The sequence below is a fragment of the Procambarus clarkii genome, chromosome 49 (assembly GCF_040958095.1).
Source record: "Procambarus clarkii isolate CNS0578487 chromosome 49, FALCON_Pclarkii_2.0, whole genome shotgun sequence".
Taxonomy (NCBI): Eukaryota; Metazoa; Arthropoda; class Malacostraca; order Decapoda; family Cambaridae; genus Procambarus; species Procambarus clarkii.
The window spans coordinates 34,780,018-34,797,679 of NC_091198.1; the positions used below are offsets into that span (position 1 = coordinate 34,780,018).

Below are 17,662 nucleotides of genomic sequence, written 5' to 3' on the forward strand. Positions count from 1 at the left end.
ATGTGAGAAATCTTTAAAGAATTCTGATAAAGAAAGAGATCTAGGGGTGGTTCTAGATAGAAAACTACCACCTGAGGACCACATAAAGAATATTGTGCAAGGAGCCTATGCGATGCTTTCTAACTTCAGAATTGCATTTAAATACATGGATGGCGATATACTAAAGAAATTGTTCATGACTTTTGTTAGGCCAAAGCTAGAATATGCAGCTGTTGTGTGGTGCCCATATCTTAAGAAGCACATCAACAAACTGGAAAAGGTGCAAAGACATGCTACTAAGTGGCTCCCAGAACTGAAGGGCAAGAGCTACGAGGAGAGGTTGGAAGCATTAAACATGCCAAAACTAGAAGACAGAAGAAAAAGAGGTGATATGATCACTACGTACAAAATAGTAACAGGAATTGATAAAATCGACAGGGAAGACTTCCTGAGACCTGGAACTTCAAGAACAAGAGGTCATAGATTTAAACTAGCTAAACACAGATGCCGAAGAAATATAAGAAAATTCACCTTCGCAAATAGAGTGGTAGACGGTTGGAACAAGTTAAGTGAGAAGGTGGTGGAGGCCAAGACCGTCAGAAGTTTCAAAGCGTTATATGACAAAGAGTGCTGGGAAGACGGGACACCACGAGCGTAGCTCTCATCCTGTAACTACACTTAGGTAATTACACTTATATATATATGTCGTACCTAGTAGCCAGAACTCACTTCTCAGCCTACTATTCAAGGCCCGATTTGCCTAATAAGCCAAGTTTTCCTGAATTAATATATTTACTATAATTTTTTTCTTATGAAATGATAAAACAACCCTTTTCTCTATGTATGAGGTCAATTTTTTTTTATTGGAGTTAAAATTAACGTAGATATATGACCGAACCTAACCAACCCTACCTAACCTAACCTAACCTATATTTATAGGTAAGGTTAGGTTAGGTAGCCAAAAAAAGCTAGGTTAGGTTAGGTAGGTTAGGTAGACGAAAAAACATTAATTCATGAAAACTTGGCTTATTAGGCAAATCGGGCCTTGAATAGTAGGCTGAGAAGTGCGTTCTGGCTATTAGGTATGACATATATATATATATATATATATATATATATATATATATATATATATATATATATATATATATATATATATATTTATATATATATTTATATATATATGTATATATATATATATATATATATATATGTATATATGTCGTACCTAATAGCCAGAACGCACTTCTCAGCCTACTATTCAAGGCCCGATTTGCCTAATAAGCCAAGTTTTCAAGAATTAATGTTTTTTCGTCTACCTAACCTACCTAACCTAACCTAACCTAGCTTTTTTTGGCTACCTAACCTAACCTTACCTATAAATATAGGTTAGGTTAGGTTAGGTAGGGCTGGTTAGGTTCGGTCATATATCTACGTTAATTTTAACTCCAATAAAAAAAATTGACCTCATACATAGAGAAAAGGGTTGCTTTATCATTTCATAAGAAAAAAATTATAGTAAATATATTAATTCAGGAAAACTTGGCTTATTAGGCAAATCGGGCCTTGCATAGTAGGCCAAAAAGTGCGTTCTGGCTACTAGGTACGACATATATATATATATATATATATATATATATATATATATATATATATATATATATATATATATATATATTATTAAATATGACCGAAAAAGTAAGATTAATAATTCTAACACGAATTTTCTCAATCTTTCGTACATTTCGTTTCACTGTTGGAGGTAAATCAAAAATCAATTCTCCAAAATTCATTTTTATTTCTAGTCTGACGCGACACGAGCGCGTTTCGTAAAACTTATTACATTTTCAAAGACTTTAGTTCACAAATACACAACTGAATAGAACTTACGCATCTCCGCTTTTATATCTACATTTGAGTGAGGTGGAAGGGGTGATGTGGCATTAACACAAGACAGAACAAGATGTGGTATTAATAGGGTATTAATTTCATCAACACAAGACAGAACAAGAGTATTAATAGGGTATTAATTTCATCAACACAAGACAGAACACGAAACAATGGATATTGAATAGAAGTGTTTGTAGAAAGCCTATTGGTCCATATTTCTTGATGCTTCTATATTGGAGCGGAGTCTTGAGGTGGGTAGAATATAGTTGTGTAATAATTGGCTGTTGATTGCTGGTGTTGACTTCTTGATGTGTAGTGCCTCGCAAACGTCAAGCCGCCTGCTATCGCTGTATCTATCGATGATTTCTGTGTTGTTTACTAGGATTTCTCTGGCGATGGTTTGGTTGTGGGAAGAGATTATATGTTCCTTAATGGAGCCCTGTTGCTTATGCATCGTTAAACGCCTAGAAAGAGATGTTGTTGTCTTGCCTATATACTGGGTTTTTTGGAGCTTACAGTCCCCAAGAGGGCATTTGAATGCATAGACGACGTTAGTCTCTTTTAAAGCGTTCTGTTTTGTGTCTGGAGAGTTTCTCATGAGTAGGCTGGCCGTTTTTCTGGTTTTATAGTAAATCGTCAGTTGTATCCTCTGATTTTTGTCTGTAGGAATAACGTTTCTATTAACAATATCTTTCAGGACCCTTTCCTCCGTTTTATGAGCTGTGGAAAAGAAGTTCCTGTAAAATAGTCTAATAGGGGGTATAGGTGTTGTGTTAGTTGTCTCTTCAGAGGTTGCATGGCTTTTCACTTTCCTTCTTATGATGTCTTCGACGAAACCATTGGAGAAGCCGTTATTGACTAGGACCTGCCTTACCCTACAGAGTTCTTCGTCGACTTGCTTCCATTCTGAGCTGTGGCTGAGAGCACGGTCGACATATGCGTTAACAACACTCCTCTTGTACAAGAGGAGTGTTGTTAACGCATATGTCGACCCAACCATCTCTTTCCTGTAAAATCTCTGTGGCTCGATCATAAAAACTGAGCAAGTTCGTTACACGGGATCTTCCAGATCGAAAACCATACTGTCTGTCTGATATTATGTCGTTTTCCTCCAAGTGTTCTACCCATTTAGTTTTAATTATTTTTTCCAATATTTTGAATATTACACTTATCAATGATACAGGTCTATAATTAAGGGGTCTTCCCTGTTTCCACTTTTGTAGATTGGAACTATGTTAGCCTTTTTCCACACATCAGCTACAGCTCCTGTACACAGGGATGCCTGAAAAATCAGTTGAAGTGGAATGTGTGTGTGTTTGTATGTATATGTGTATATATGTGTGTATATATGTGTGTGTATATATGTGCATATAAATGATATATATACAGTGGTACCTCAGAATATGAATGTCCCTGTATACGAGTTTTTCGGAATACGAGCAGGATTTGCTCTGAAAATTTGCCTCAACACGAGTTTGTTGATACACGTACAGGCCGACTGGCACGTGGTGGCACAGCGATCGCGCCTCAGTTTACCAGTGTCTCGCGCCCATTGACTATCCCGCCTGAATTTTTCACAAGGATTTACAGTTTTTTTTTTTTTTGGCCATTTGAGAATAAAAGTTATTACATATCTCACCATGGGTTTCAAGAAAGCCATTGGTAAGGTTCAATCTAAGAAAATACCTGTGAGTAGAGGCAGTAGAGGATGTCCCTTCTTGATTAAGAAAATGTGTGAAGTATGGGAAGAACTCCAAAGTTTTGTTGAAAAAACTCGCCCAGATAAAGCTGTAGCAGGCCGTTGCATTGACCTTTTAAATGACAATGTGATGTCTTAATAAACTACAAACAAGTGTTAAAATGTAGGGAAAAACAAGTGTCTTTAGACAGATTCTTAGTAAGACAAGCAAGTCCTAGTGGTATGCAGGCAAAATGTGCCAGTGTGTGCACACCAATGAAGTCCTCACTGCCTGATGTTATAATGGAAGGGGACTCCCCTTCCAAACAGTAACTCCTCTCCTCCTTCCCCCCTCCTCACCATCTTCCATACGCCTACAGCATTCAACAGCAAGGTAAGTAATAGCTTACTTAACTGGATTAGCCCCGGTTTATAAGCTTAACTGGATAAGAAACTGGGTAAGTAATAGCTTACTAGAACTGGATAAGCACCTCCAAAGGATACCTGATCAACCAGGCTGTGACTCGTACGTCAGGCTGCGAGCAGCCGCGTCCAACAGCCTGGTTGATCAGTCCGGCAACCAGGAGGCCTGGTCGATGACCGGGCCGCGGGGACGCTAAGCCCCGGAAGCACCTCAAGGTAACCTCAAGGTAAGGTAGGTTTATTTAGATGAATATTTAGACAAACAGCAACGGACAAGAAAGGCACTGGCATAAGTATGGCAAGAAAGAGGTGAGGAGGAGAAAATCTTGGAGGAATGTAAAAGCATTTTTCTAGTAACATTCCTTCAGTCCAGTACATTGCCTCCGATTATGGCCCTCATCTTTCTGTGAGTTAGAAAATTTTTCTTCCATGTGAGAAGTCTTCACTCACCCCTCTAGCATGTTCCAGTTTCCAAAAGAACCTCTTGTGTGGGACTGTCAAAAACCTTTTGTAGATCGAAATACACAGTCAACCCAACCATCTCTTTCCAGTAGAATCATTGTGGCTTTATCATAAAACTAAGGAGATTTGTTACACAGGATCTTTCCTGCTCAAAAACCATATAGTCTTTTTTGTTATTATGTTGACCAGACCACACACTAGAAGTTGAAGGGACGACGACGTTTCGGTCCGTCCTGGGCCATTCTCAAGTCGATTGTGAAGTGGAGGTAGATACAGGCAATAAATAGGCAAGAGAGAGCTGAGGAGCAAAATAAGGTGTAGGGGATAGTAGTAGTAATGAGAACTGCAGAGGGCCTATTGGCCCATATGAGGCAGCTCCTATTATAACCACCGAATGAGAAGGAGATAGTAATAGGAATAAGAAGAGGATAGCAAGGGAGCGTAGTAGAAGACAATGAACAGAAAAACAGTACCACACGTACTGTTATTATGTTATTACTCTCCAGGTATTCAACCCATTTGGTTTTAACTACCTTATTTTTCTAGTGTTTTGACTATCACGCTTGTTAATGGTCTATAATTTAAAGGGATCCTCTCGGCTATCATTTTTGTTGATCAGAACTACAATATCGTCTGGTAGTCTGGTCAACCAGGCTGTTGGATGCCTTTCGCCAGTTGTGATTACTGGGTTCCACCCCCTGGGGTCCTTGCATCAGTTGCTGTGTCTCGTTGTTCGGTGCCTTGGCTGCTCCTCCGTCCCTCGCTCAATGTGTTCACAGACATGTGTTCACAAACCCCAGTCTCTCGGTTGGGGTTTTGTGACCAGCACTCACCAGGCCAGCCAGGAGCCTTGGGCTCACAGCACGGTGCAGGAGTTTGCGACTGTGTGGCGGGTGCTGCAGCTGATTTGGTTGCCTAGGGGCTAGGTAATTCAACTCCATTCAGACTGCTCTCCTATAGTTCATTGTCTCAACCCTGTCTCTGTGGTCTGACTCTTGGGCTTGTTGCTTCGGGTATATCTTCTGTTGAGTTCTCAGGAGTTAGCTCTCTGCACAGTTCACATTCAGGGGGTGTCCAACATCCTGGTGGATGGCCTTTCTCGCTTCATTCCTCTTTCCACTGAGTGGATAGTAGACGCCGCCTCCTTCTTTTGGCTTTTTTGAACGTTTGGGCGCCCAGGGGTGGACCTCTTCACATCAGCTTGGTTCAGGCGCCTCACGATACTGTATCATGTGGCACCATTCCCAACTGCAAAGCGTTCGCAGTGGGTGCTTTCCGGTAAGACTGGTCGAGGTGAAGGTTCCTGTTCCTTCACTCTAGCAACAGTTGGACAACTGTTGCTTCGAGTTCTGGCATGGTTCGAATCTTATCAGGGAAGAGTGATTCTCCTGGCCCCATCGTGGCTGGCCCAGCATTGGTTTCAGACGCTACTTCCACGGTGTCTGAACCCAGGTTTTTTCCACGGCTCCGTCTCTTCCAGCAGGTTGGGCCAGTGAGGTATTGTGCTGGTTCGACTGACTCTTCCACTCTTCACATCTATTTTTTTTATGCAGGTACATCTCCATTCGTATGGTAATCAGGTTGCTTCATTAATGGTATCCCACCTGCGGTCTTCCTCTCGGTGAAAGCATCAAGTCTCCTGGCGGTCGTTTTGCCATTTCCTTTCCATTCGTATGATTTTGTCAGTGTCTGTTCCTGTTGTTTTGTCCTTTCTTTCTTGGCTCTTTCAGAACGAGAATGTTCAAATCCAGGGATCCAATCACAATAGTTGTACTATTCAAATCACTTGTTCTGTCCCATCTTGAGTACTGCTCAGTACTCACTTCCCCCTTCAGAGCAGGAAAGATTACTAAAATAGAGGGAACACAGAGAACATATACGGCATGCATAGACGTGATAAAGCATCATTTGCTGCCCTCTAGTTCTTTTCTGGTGAAGAATGAGATGGCTGGCTTCCGGAGGAGTCCATGGGTTGATGATGCTTGGTTGGTTCGGCAGGAGGTGCATCGTGTTTTGTGTCTGGTTGTGGCTTTACGTCACTACTTGGGTGCTACTGCTTCAGTAAAAGTGGACATGCTGTATGTGGACCCCGTTTCCCCTGGTTCCCTGTTCCAGAGATCGTATCTCTCAGGTTGTCCAAAGGGTTAAGTCAAGTCTGCTGTTTACCCTCGTGCCCATGATGTGAGGAAGTATGCAGCTCTTGCTGCTGTCTTTAGTAATATGTCTTATGTCGACATTCGTGTGCAGGAGTTTTGGAAATCGAGTAGGGTACTGGCCCCCAGGTATCAACAAGATACCTGGGGGCCCTCTGCGGCCTTGTGTTGCCTTGGGGCATCTGTCGCGGGCAGTTGTCTTGTCTTCATCATGCGACCTGTGCTGCCCTCTTCCGGGTAAGTCCCTGATTTTACCTATCTGTGGGTAATTAGCTGCAAGGAGCTGATGGGGCTCCCCACAAAAACCAGGATTATATGTTATGAAATGCCATGTTCTGGGTGAGCCTCAGGGGCTCCCTGACACCATCCCTTCCTCTAGGTGGCAGTTTTTCATCATTCTACACACTGGGGGTGGTGCGGCTGGCTCGCCTGAGCAGACTCCCTCTCCTCCCTTTCGGGGGGGAGGGGCCGTTAACGAGCAGGCGCATTAGTTGGATGACGATTGCTTGTTCCCTTATCTTCTTGTTTTGCAGTTCTTTGGCTCTGTTCGAACATAGGTTGCAGTTTTAATCAGTTAGAAGTTTGTATTGGTTCGCTTACCTTTCTGGGTGTCTTCCTCGGTTGAGGACAGGCATGACAAACTCTAAATATAGAGTGCTATTATGGCCATTGCTCCTTGCACCTCTCTGAGGGGGGCCAGGTTCTGCATCATTTACCTGTAGAATTTCCTTACTCCCACAACAACAGCAAGGAGTTCCTATTCTACAGTGGAATACTTCTGCTCAGCATCACTCAATTTACGACTGGAGTACTCAACTGGCCAGATTTCACTGTCATACTCTCTCATGAGCACAGCACCAATACCTGTATTTGAGGCATCTGTCTGCAGGATTTGGGCAGCCTGTCTTGCTTCATTCCTCTTTCCATGGAAAGAACGTTCAATGCCGCTTTCTTCCTTTGACTTTGTTGGATGTTTGGGCACCCCAGGGTGGACCTCTTCGTGTCAGCTTGGTCGAGGCGCCTCCCAACCCTGGTAGAATCTGGTAGTCTAAGGATGGGTGCTTCGGTTAGCTTCCTCATAAGCATCGAGAATGCTGAGTTCTCCATCTCTTGTCCAACATACTCGCATTCTTCTTGGTTAAGTTGGTTAGTGGAGTTGCTATGGATGTGAAATTGGGGAAGAAAATTCTATAGTACCCTGCAAGTCCTAGGAATGGCTTAACCCGAGTCATGGTGGTGGGCGGAGCGGCTTCTCTGATCTTGGTGATGATCTCAGGCAGCGGTTTGTTGAACCCTTCCCTATCACGTGACCAAGGTACCTGATTTCCTTACAACACAACTCACACTTGGTGGTTTTTGCAACCATTTCTTTTTCTTGTAGTCTTGCAAACACCTGCCTGAGCAAGCTCAGATGTTCTTCAGGGCAGCCAGCTGCTTCTGGGTACTGGGTGGCATGATCGAACATGGTTAGGATGTACTGAGTGTCGGTCCATACAATCGGACTGACAAGATTAATGCTGACCAGCTTGAACGGCTGATCAGTGATAAGAGAAGGGCCGAAGCTTCCTCGGGCTTCACCCGTCCTCGATCAGTGGTGCACTGACAAGTTTCACACGAGCGAGTGTAACGCTGTATTTTCCAAGTCATCCCTGGCCAATAGGACACGACTTGTGTCCACACACTGGTCTTTGCGTGACCCATATGGCCTTCCCGGGTTCGGATCCATGATCCCGCGGGTTCTTTGGTTCTGTCTTTCCGGAGGTTTCCGGCTTCCTGTGTTTCGTCTTTGGAGGTGCGGGAAGCCTTGGCAGCTTACCTCCTGCGTTACCCGGATTATGCCTTCGTGATGGATCCGCGTTCCTTCGTGTACGGATCCCCTGGTTCGTACTGGTTTCGTTATGAAGTTCCGAAGTTGTCCTGGTTGGCAGACTGTTCATTCTTTTCGTTGGAGGCTTGGCACATGTTCTGTCGGTGCCGCGTGCTTGAGAGGCGAGAGGTTTCTACGGCGTTGCAAGTGTTCCTGGGGGAAGGGGTGACTTCGAGCATCTTAATGCTTGTTTATTCGCTCCTGCCCTTCCGCGGGAGGTTGGTGTCATGCAGCTTCACGTGCAGGTTCCCTCCCTCTCGACTGCCTTGGTTGCCGAAGATTTGCGGACTCGTGACCTGCTTGCTTCGGCTCTGTGTTTCTTTTCCCTCCTTGAGCTATCCTCGGATTGGCTTGAGTTGGATGTGGGAGCGGTTGGGGCTGCTGCCAGGTCCGGTGTGTTGCCCTCTGCGGTGCGGGCATCGTCTGCTTTGTTGAAGCTCTTCGCGCCCATCCTGCGTGATGTGGTTTCGCGGTTTTATGCTTCTCACCTCGCGTGTCGTCAGGCGGTGCTGGCTTTTTCCTTGGATATCGGCCTGAGCCCTGGCTCTTCGTTTGTCTTTTCCCTTTTATCCGTTGCTGTTTGCCGAGTCTGCTGTGGTGCAGTACCTGCAGGCAGCCACGGTTAGTTGTCGGCCTATGTCTGAGTTGTTATTGCTCTGGGGGGCTCGTGGGAGCCTTCCCGGGAGGGTCGTGCCAGGGCTCGGGGGTCTTTTCTCCTGGTGCTGGATTCGGGGCTGGTGACGTCTTCGGTTCCGACTGTTGCTGGTCGGCGTAGGGTCCGCCCTGTTTGCCGCTTGGGTTCTTGCAAGCCGCGTCGGCCCTTTTGCAGTCCGTTCCATTGATTGGGGGGTGGGGGCTCGCCCCGGTTTGCTTACGCCTGGTTCCACGATTCGTGGGCTTTTCGGGTCGTTTTGTGCGGCCTGTGGTGGCGTTGGGTGGCTCCTCCCTCGGAGGGGTTTGGGGCTGGCGGGGCAGGCCTTCTCTGCGCTCTGTCAGGTCATCTCAGAATGAGCTCACTTGGGCGTGTTCGAAACGATGACGTACCTCAGGTGGGTTTCTTGCCTGTTTCCGTTCCCAAACGGGACTGCGTGGACCTCCGGTTCATTCTAGGCTTGTCCCGTCTGAACCCGTGGGTTTTGTGCCCCTCCTTCGGGATGACTACGCCTTCCCAGGTCTGTCTTCTCTTGGAGCAGGGCGCTTTGATGGTGTGTCTGGACCTCAAGGACGCATATTGGGCATATTGGCACGTCCCGGTTTGCGTCGGTTGCTATGTCGCCGGCTTCCTCTTCGGGTTTTTCGGGGTTTGGTGCCTTGGCATCTTCCCAAGCCCTCACTTGCTGTGTACACGGATGCGTTGTCTCTTGGCTGGGGTTTTGTGGATCAGTGCTCACCAGGCCGGCCAGGGACGGTGGGGTCCGTCCTTCCGTCGAGCTCACAGCATGGTCTGGGAGTTCGCGGCGGTGTGGATGTCGCTTCGGAGGGTTCGAGTCGCTCTCAGATCGACGATCAGACTCCATTCGGACTGCTCCCCGGTGGTTCATTGCCTGAAATGCGGGGTTTCAATGCGGTCCTTGGCCCTTTGGGGCTGGTCGCTTCGGGTGACTCGGTCTGCTGAGTTCTCGGGGTTTGGCTCTCCTGGCGTTTCACATCCGGGGGGTGTCCAACGTCCTGGCGGACGGCCTGTCCCGGTTCCTCTCCCTTTCCACGGAATGGACGGTCGACGCCGACTCCTTCAGTTAGCTGTGCCGGACGTTTGGGACTCCGGACATGGATCTCTTCGTGTTGGCGTGGTTGAGGCATCTCCTGGTATACGTGGCGCCCTTCCCCGACTGCGAGGCCGTCGGGGTCGACGCCTTCAGGCAGGACTGGGCAAGGTGGGGTTACCTGTACCTCTTTCCCCCGGTTCTGCTGTTGCTCCAGGTCCTGGCTCGCTTGGAGACTTACCTGGGTCGAGTTGTCCTTCTGGCTCCTTGGTGGCTGGCCTAGTCTTGGTTTCAGGCACTGCTTGCTCGGTGTCCAAACCCGAGGGTCTTCTCACGACTTTCTTTCAGCAGATCGGTCCAGCCCTGTACGAGGCGGGTTCGGTCTTCTCCTAGAGTCTTCACATCTGGTGTTTTTGACTCGGATTTATCATTCCTTGTATGGTGCGCAGGTGGCTTCGTTGTTGGTCTCCAGGCTGCGTGCTTCATCTCAGTGGTAGTATGAAGTTTCTTGGCAGTCCTTCCGGTTTTTCCTATCACTGCGTCGGTATTTTTCGGTCTCTGATAGGATTGTTCTGTTCTTTCTCTCTTGGTTGTTTCAGGACCGTCATCTTATGCCGAATACTGTCGCCTCGTATCGTGCGGCACTGGCGGAGCAGCTTCTGCTTACTTTCGGTGTTGATGTTATTTCTGCCCCGTTTCGCAAGCTGTCTCGTGCGTTGTTTCACCTCCGGCCTGCTCATGCGCCACCTGAGCCGTCTTGGTCCTTGGACCGCATGCTCTCGTTTCTTTCTTCTCCTCGGTTTGTTGTGGCCCTTCCATTCGGGATTGTTTTTCTAAGGCTCTTTTCTTTTTGGCATTGGCCTCTGGTGGTCGGGTTGGGGAGCTTCATGCTCTCCTCCGACGCAGAGGTTTTTGCTCTTACGGTCCTGGTGGTCATTTTGTTCGCTTGCAGCCGTCTCCCTCTTTTCTGGCGAAGCATGAGACGGCTGCGTTCCGGAGGGGCCGTGGGTTGTTGATGCTTGGTTGGTCACGCCGGGGGTGCATCATGTGTTGTTCGGTTGCGGCTCTCCACCGTTACTTGCGTGCTACGGCTTCGGTTGCCGGGGATGCGCTCTAGGTTGATCCGGTTTCCCTTCTTCCCTGTTCCCGGGCTCGGGTCTCTCATGTCATCCACAAGGTTATTAAGTGTAGCCAGCCTGCGGTTTTCCCCCGGGCCCACGACATTCGTAAATTTGCTACTTTGGCTGCCGTCTTTGGCAACATGTCTTAGGTGGACATTCGGGCCCGGGGTTTTTGGAGATCGAACAGGGTCCTGGCTGCTCGCTACCTGGTGAATGTTCCTGGGCCTGGTTGGGCCTGCATTGGATTGGGTCGGCGGTTGCAGCCAGTTGTCTCGATTTCACGTTGAGAAGTGAGGATGGACCGCCTCCCGGGTAAGTCCCTATTTTTCCTTATCTTTGGGTAGTTAGCTCTGGGAAGCCGACAGGGCTCCCCCAGAAAACCAGTGTTGAATGTAATGAAACACCATTTTCTGGGTGAGTTCCGGAGGCTCCCCTGCATCCCTCCCTCCCTCCCTCCCTCCGATCGGCGGTGTTTTCATGTTTTTGACATCCATCCTAAGAACTAATAGTTGGATTGCTGACGGTGGGATCTGGGGCGCCCCCCTTCCCCCTCCTGGGGAGGGGGAGGGTTGCGCAGACATCGTATCGGCGCGGCGATACCATGACGTCATGCTTGTTTGCAAATTTTCGTTTGGGGAGTTCTGTCCACTTGTTCGGTCTTTGGTTGAAATAATTTACCAGAATAGGGGTTAGTTTTGGGGTGCCTACCTTTCTGGGTGCCTATCCCGGTCGATGGCAGACATAGAATGCTCCCAATCATAAGGGGGGTCTCTATAGGCCATTGCTCCTCGTGCCTCTCTAGAGGGGGCCAGGTTCTGGCTCGTGGTCCCCGGTAGGCAAGAACTCCATGCATTGACTGATTCCAGAGAGTTATACATATCCATTCAACCTGGATAGCTCCGGGAAGCCTCTGAGACTCTCCCAGAAAATGGCGTTTCATTACATTCAACGCTGGTTTTTAGTAGTGTTTTGACTACCATGCTTGTTAATGATACGGGGTCTATAATTTAGAGGTTCCTCTCTTCTACCATTTTTATAAATTGGTACTGTTTGCCTTTTTCCATATACAGTATCGGCCAAGATTCCTGTGCACAAGGATGTGTGGAATAATTATTGAGTGGAATGCTCAGCTCAGTTGCACATTCTCAGCACCCAAGGTGAAAGTCCATCAGGTCCTACCACTTTTTCTTCCTAACTCCATGATTAATTTTTCCACTTTGTTTTGAGATACCTCCTTGTATTCTATGGTATGTGTGTGTGGCTCCTGGCGTGGATTTTCTCCTTTGTCTTTGTACTTGCAGCTTCTCCTGCTCTCTGGTAGTCTCGTGTTTTTGGTCTCCTTGGTTGTTTAGCTTCAGGGAGCTGCTGGGGGCTATCCCAGAAACCCAGCATTGAATGTAATGAAATGCCTGTTTCTGGTAGAGTCCTGGTGGGTCCCTAATTCCCACCCTTCATTCCAGGTTTGTGAGTGGGTTGTTCATCATCTGCAGACTTGTCTAGGGTAACCAGCTGTGGGCTAGCAATGGGATGCCTAGTGGCAGGCAGCTATTGTTTCTTACACGTTCGAGCTAGTTTTGAGCAATTCTATTATTTCGCGTGAAGCATTTACGAAGTTGTTTGGTAGTTTCAAGATGTCATTTTCTCTGTGTCCTTCAGTTGACTGTAAGGTTTCTCTGATGTTCTGGATGCTTTTCCCAATGGAGTGATGGATTGTCACCTGCTGCCTGCACCTCTGAAAGGGGGCCAGGTTCTGGCTCTGGTCACCAGTAGCCCAAACAGAACTTCTGCAACTGATGTGACACAGTAAATGGAGCAATCTCAGTGAGATACTTTCATGGAGTCACCAGGCCTTTACCAGAAAGAGGAATTTCATTTACACTGAACACTGGGTTTATGGGGGATGAACGTAAAGTTGAATGGAGGCATAAATAAACCTTGTCCTACAAATTAGTAGTTTACTGTGCACAGTGAATACCAATGAAGTACTGTAATGGAGTAGGAGGACATGACTATATATTTGTTAGGGTGAATGTGTTGACTAATGTGTATTGGCACCACTTCTAATATTCTTTGGTTTGAGATAATAAATAGCTTTTACTTCTACAGGTTGGTGCCTCTATGCCTTGCCTAGGAGATGTAGCAGAGGAAGATGCAGGTGTTACCTCTGCAAATACAGATGGAGCAGATGCAGAAGGGGCAGGGGATGAAGATGCAGATGAAATTGTGGATGGTACTGCAGGGGAAGATACTGGAAAGCGACGGAGACAACCTTCTCAGAAGATGATTGAGGCCATGGGTATGCTGAAAAGAAAAGTTCCAGAATCTCCCACTCAAGGTACGACTAGTGTTTATCTTGGTTTGTTCTCACAATGAAATAAGCATCCCTTAACCTATTACAGAAATTTGCATTCTCTTTGACAACAAATTCTTGAGAAATCATTGTGTCGAGTGCTTATGTTTGCTCATTAGAAATCAGTTAAGTATAATCCTTATATAAGGTATAAACCTTAGTTTTCACTAAATTTATTTTGAGAGTTTAAACCTTTTACTTATTTCCTTAAGCAATATCCTCTTCTGACTTGAACATGTTATCAGCCTGGCCAGTGTAACTTTCACTGCTTGACATACCTGGAGAGAGGGTTTTGGGAGCTATTTTACTCCCTGAGCTTTCCCTAAGGTCAGACTTGATAACATATCAGGGATCTTTTCAAAACACCACCATCACATTATTAACGCTTGCATTCTGGTGGCATCCAGAAACCATATGCTCGTATTTGGAAGCTGTAGTATTGGAAAAAAATACGTAAATTTGTTATTTTCTTAGGTTCATATTCAGTAATATACGAATGATTTATGCACATTTTCATTGCAAAAAAATATAAATGGTACTAAATAGTACTAAAAAAATATAAATAGTACATACCCATTAACTGGTTCAAAATATCCATGATCCAGTATGTAAATTCAAATAATATAAATTTATTATACAATCTTTTGTTTTTATACAGACTGTATAATAGATCAATAAGTGTATTTTGAGAAAATTATTAAAAAAAATGCAAATAGCATACTACAATTCTTAATGTGCAATTAAAAACATCAGTTATTAACTCATGCATCTGTGTTAAGTGTGCTATCAGTTATTACACACAATGCTGATGCACATAACTGTGCATCAGTTTTTACCCCAACCTTTTAAATTAATTTTTTCAAGTATATTTATATAAATTATATTATTATGGCAGTTTTCAGAGCAATTGGTAAAATTGAACAGACAAATTTCAACTGTCTGGAATTGAAATCTGTCTTGAAGAACCTCAGTTAGCAATAATGTACTGTATTTTACTTTACAGTATAGAGATGTAGTACTGTACACATTCAAACTGGTGAACTTTAATATTATATATTTTCTGTGGGGAGCCTCGTTGATTCCCTGAAGCTATCCATACTGATATATTGCTGTATTAGTTGGGGTCATCAGTCAGAGAGAGCCTTTGTTTCCTACTGGGGACCACGAGCTAGAATCTGGCCCCCCTCAGAGAGGCGCAGAGAGCAATGGCCTATGAGCACTTTACATTTAAAGTATGTCATAATTGCAGCTTCAGCGTTGCATGCTAGGTTCCGATTGCTGCAATGCGAGAGGTTGGTTGCTTCCCCAGATGTCCCGAGACTGCCCGCTTTGGCTGTTGGGACCCGGACTTAGGGGTGTTAGTTTCCTCGGCTTTGGTTCAGTCCACACCCCCCTTGTCCTTTCCCTTCTGTTGTGCGTCCTGGTCCCTTTCCTTCTGGCCCCGAAACATCTAAGGGTTCCGTGATCCCGTGGGCTCGTCAGTTCCGTCTTAACGGAGGTTTTTGGCCTTCTGCATCCTGTCATATGTGGTGCTGGAGGCCTTTGCGACTTACCTCCTGCGCAACCTGGATTACGCCTTTGTAATGGATTTGAATTCATTCGTGTATGGATCATTGTGTCCTTACTGGGTTCATTGTGAGGTTCCCGAGTCCTCCTGGTTGGCAGACAGCCCTATTTTCTCGTTGGAGGTTTGGCATGCGTTCTGTCAGTCCCGCACGTTTGAGTGGAGGGAAGGTCATACGGTGTTGTAGGTTTTCCTTGGGGCGATTTTGAGCATTTGAATGCGTGCTTGTTCGCCCTTGCCCTTCCAAGGGATGCAGCTTCATGTGCAGGTTCCATCCCGTTCGGCTGCATTGGTTGCGGATGACTTACACGCAAGTGGCCTGTTGGCTTCGGCCATGCGTTTCTTTTCCCTGCTCGAGTTGTCCTCGTATTGGCGTCGGGAGTACATGGAGGTGTTTGGGGCTGCCTCTGGGTCTGGTGTATTATCCTTGGCAGTGTATGTGTCATCTACATTGTTGAAGCTGTTCACACAAATCCTGAGGGATGCGGTTTTGCTGCTTTTTGTTTCCTGTCTCGCATGTCGACAGGCGGTGCTCGCTTCTTCCTTTAAATCCAATTGGGCCCTGGCTCTTAGGTCATCTTCGCCCTTATGTCCGTTGCTGTTTGAAGAGTCTGCGGTTGTGCAGTATCTGCATGCAGCTTCTTATAGTTGACGTCCTATGTCGGACTTGTAGGCTCACTGGGGGGCCCATGGGAAGCGTTCTCGGAGGGGTCGTGCCAAGACTTGGGGTTCCTCCCGTTGTGGTAGGCCAGTGATGCCAGATTCAGTGACAGCGCAGTCTTCGGAACCATCTGTGGCCTCGTAGCCTGGTGGATAGCGCGCAGGACTCGTAATTCTGTGGCGCGGGTTCGATTCCCACACGAGGCAGAAACAAATGGGCAAAGTTTCTTTCACCCTGAATGCCCCTGTTACCTAGCAGTAAATAGGTACCTGGGAGTTAGTCAGCTGTCACGGGCTGCTTCCTGGGGGTGGAGGCCTGGTCGAGGACCGGGCCGCGGGGACACTAAAGCCCCGAAATCATCTCAAGATAACCTCAAGATATCTTGTTTCTAGTCGACGCAGTGATCGATTTGTGTGCCACCTTGGTTCTCTTAAGAGGCGTTGGGCCTTTTGCTGTTCGTCCTATTGACGGGGCGATGGAGGGGAGGCTCTCCCTGTTAGCTCATGCCTGGACCCACGGTTTGTGGTCTTTTGGGTCGTTTCGTGCGGCTTGCGGTGGCGTTGAATGGCCCCTCTCCTCCTTCAGGGCGTTTGGGGTTGGCGAGGCAGGCCTCTTCTCCTGCGCTCTGTCAGGTCATCTCGAAGTGGGTTCACTTGGACATGGTCGAAACGACCTCGTTCCTTAGATGTGTTTCCCGCCTGTTTCTGGTTCCGAAACAGGACTGTGTGGACCTCAGGTTCTTTCTGGACTTGTCCCATCTGAACTCCGTGGGTTTATTGCCCCCTCTTTTCGGATGACTACTCTGTCCCAGGTCCATCTTCTGTTGGAGCCGGGTGCTTAGATGGTGTCCCTGGACCTCAGTGATGTGTTTTGGCACGTCCCTATTCATCCTGGGTTTAGAGACTGGCTCGGTTTTATGGTGGGGCATCAGGGTTACCACTTTCGTTGCCTTCCTTTCGGTTTGAATCTGGCGCCTCGCATTTTCACACGCCTTATCCAAGTCGTGGTGACCTGTCTGCGTCTTTTAGGTGTTTGGGTTCTGGCCTACCTCGATGACTGGCTGGTTTGGGCTACCAGCAGGTTCCCGTGTCTGCCCACCAGGGATTTGGTTCTTTCCCAGCTCACCGGGTTCAGGTTCCTGTTGAACTGGCGAAAGTTATCTGGTTCCTTCTCAGGTTCGGTCTTGGCTGGGTTTTGTGTGGGACGCTTGGACTGCTTCCTTGTCTCTTCCTCCGGAGGCTCTGCGTCTGCCGCATTCCTGCCTTTGCCTGTTTTTGAGGGGCTCCCGGCTCATGTAGCAGTTGCTCGAAAGTTTGTGCGGAAGCCTAAACTTTGCCATGATGGTCTACCCGCTGGGTCGGGTTTGGCTTCGTCAGCTGTTCTGCTTCCTTCGGGGACGTCCCTGCCGCCCCTCTCGCAACTGCTGGGTTTGTACTACAGGGGCTTTGCGTCTATTGCTGCGTCACTGGCTTCCTCTAAAGGTTTTTCGGGGTTCAGTGCCTTGGTGCCTACTCAAGCCCTCGCTCGATGTGTTCAAGGATGCGTCGTCTTTCGGCTGGGGCTCTGTGACCAGTGCTCACCTGGCCGGCCAAGGGTGGTGGGATCCATCCTTCCATCGGGCTCACAGCACGGTGCTAGAGTTAGCAGCTGTGTGGATGTTGCTCCAGAGGGTTTGGGTAACTCGCGGATCAACGATTAGGCTCCATTCGGACTGTTCCTCGGTAGTTGATTGCGTGAACTGTGGGTGTTCGATGCAGTCCTTGGCTCTTTGGGGCTGGTGGCTTCGGGTGACTCGTCTGCTGAGTTCCTGG

At 47.1% G+C, this 17,662-nt stretch overlaps 1 protein-coding gene across 1 annotated transcript in view; it reads left to right on the plus strand.

Moving 5' to 3' along the window:
- LOC123763247 (protein tramtrack, alpha isoform) overlaps nucleotides 1–17,662 on the plus strand; it is a 242,845-nt gene that overhangs the window by 169,493 nt on the left and 55,690 nt on the right. Inside the window, 1 exon segment of the mRNA XM_069303178.1 lies at nucleotides 13,383–13,611. Within this exon segment, the coding sequence (XP_069159279.1) occupies nucleotides 13,383–13,611 (229 nt within the window).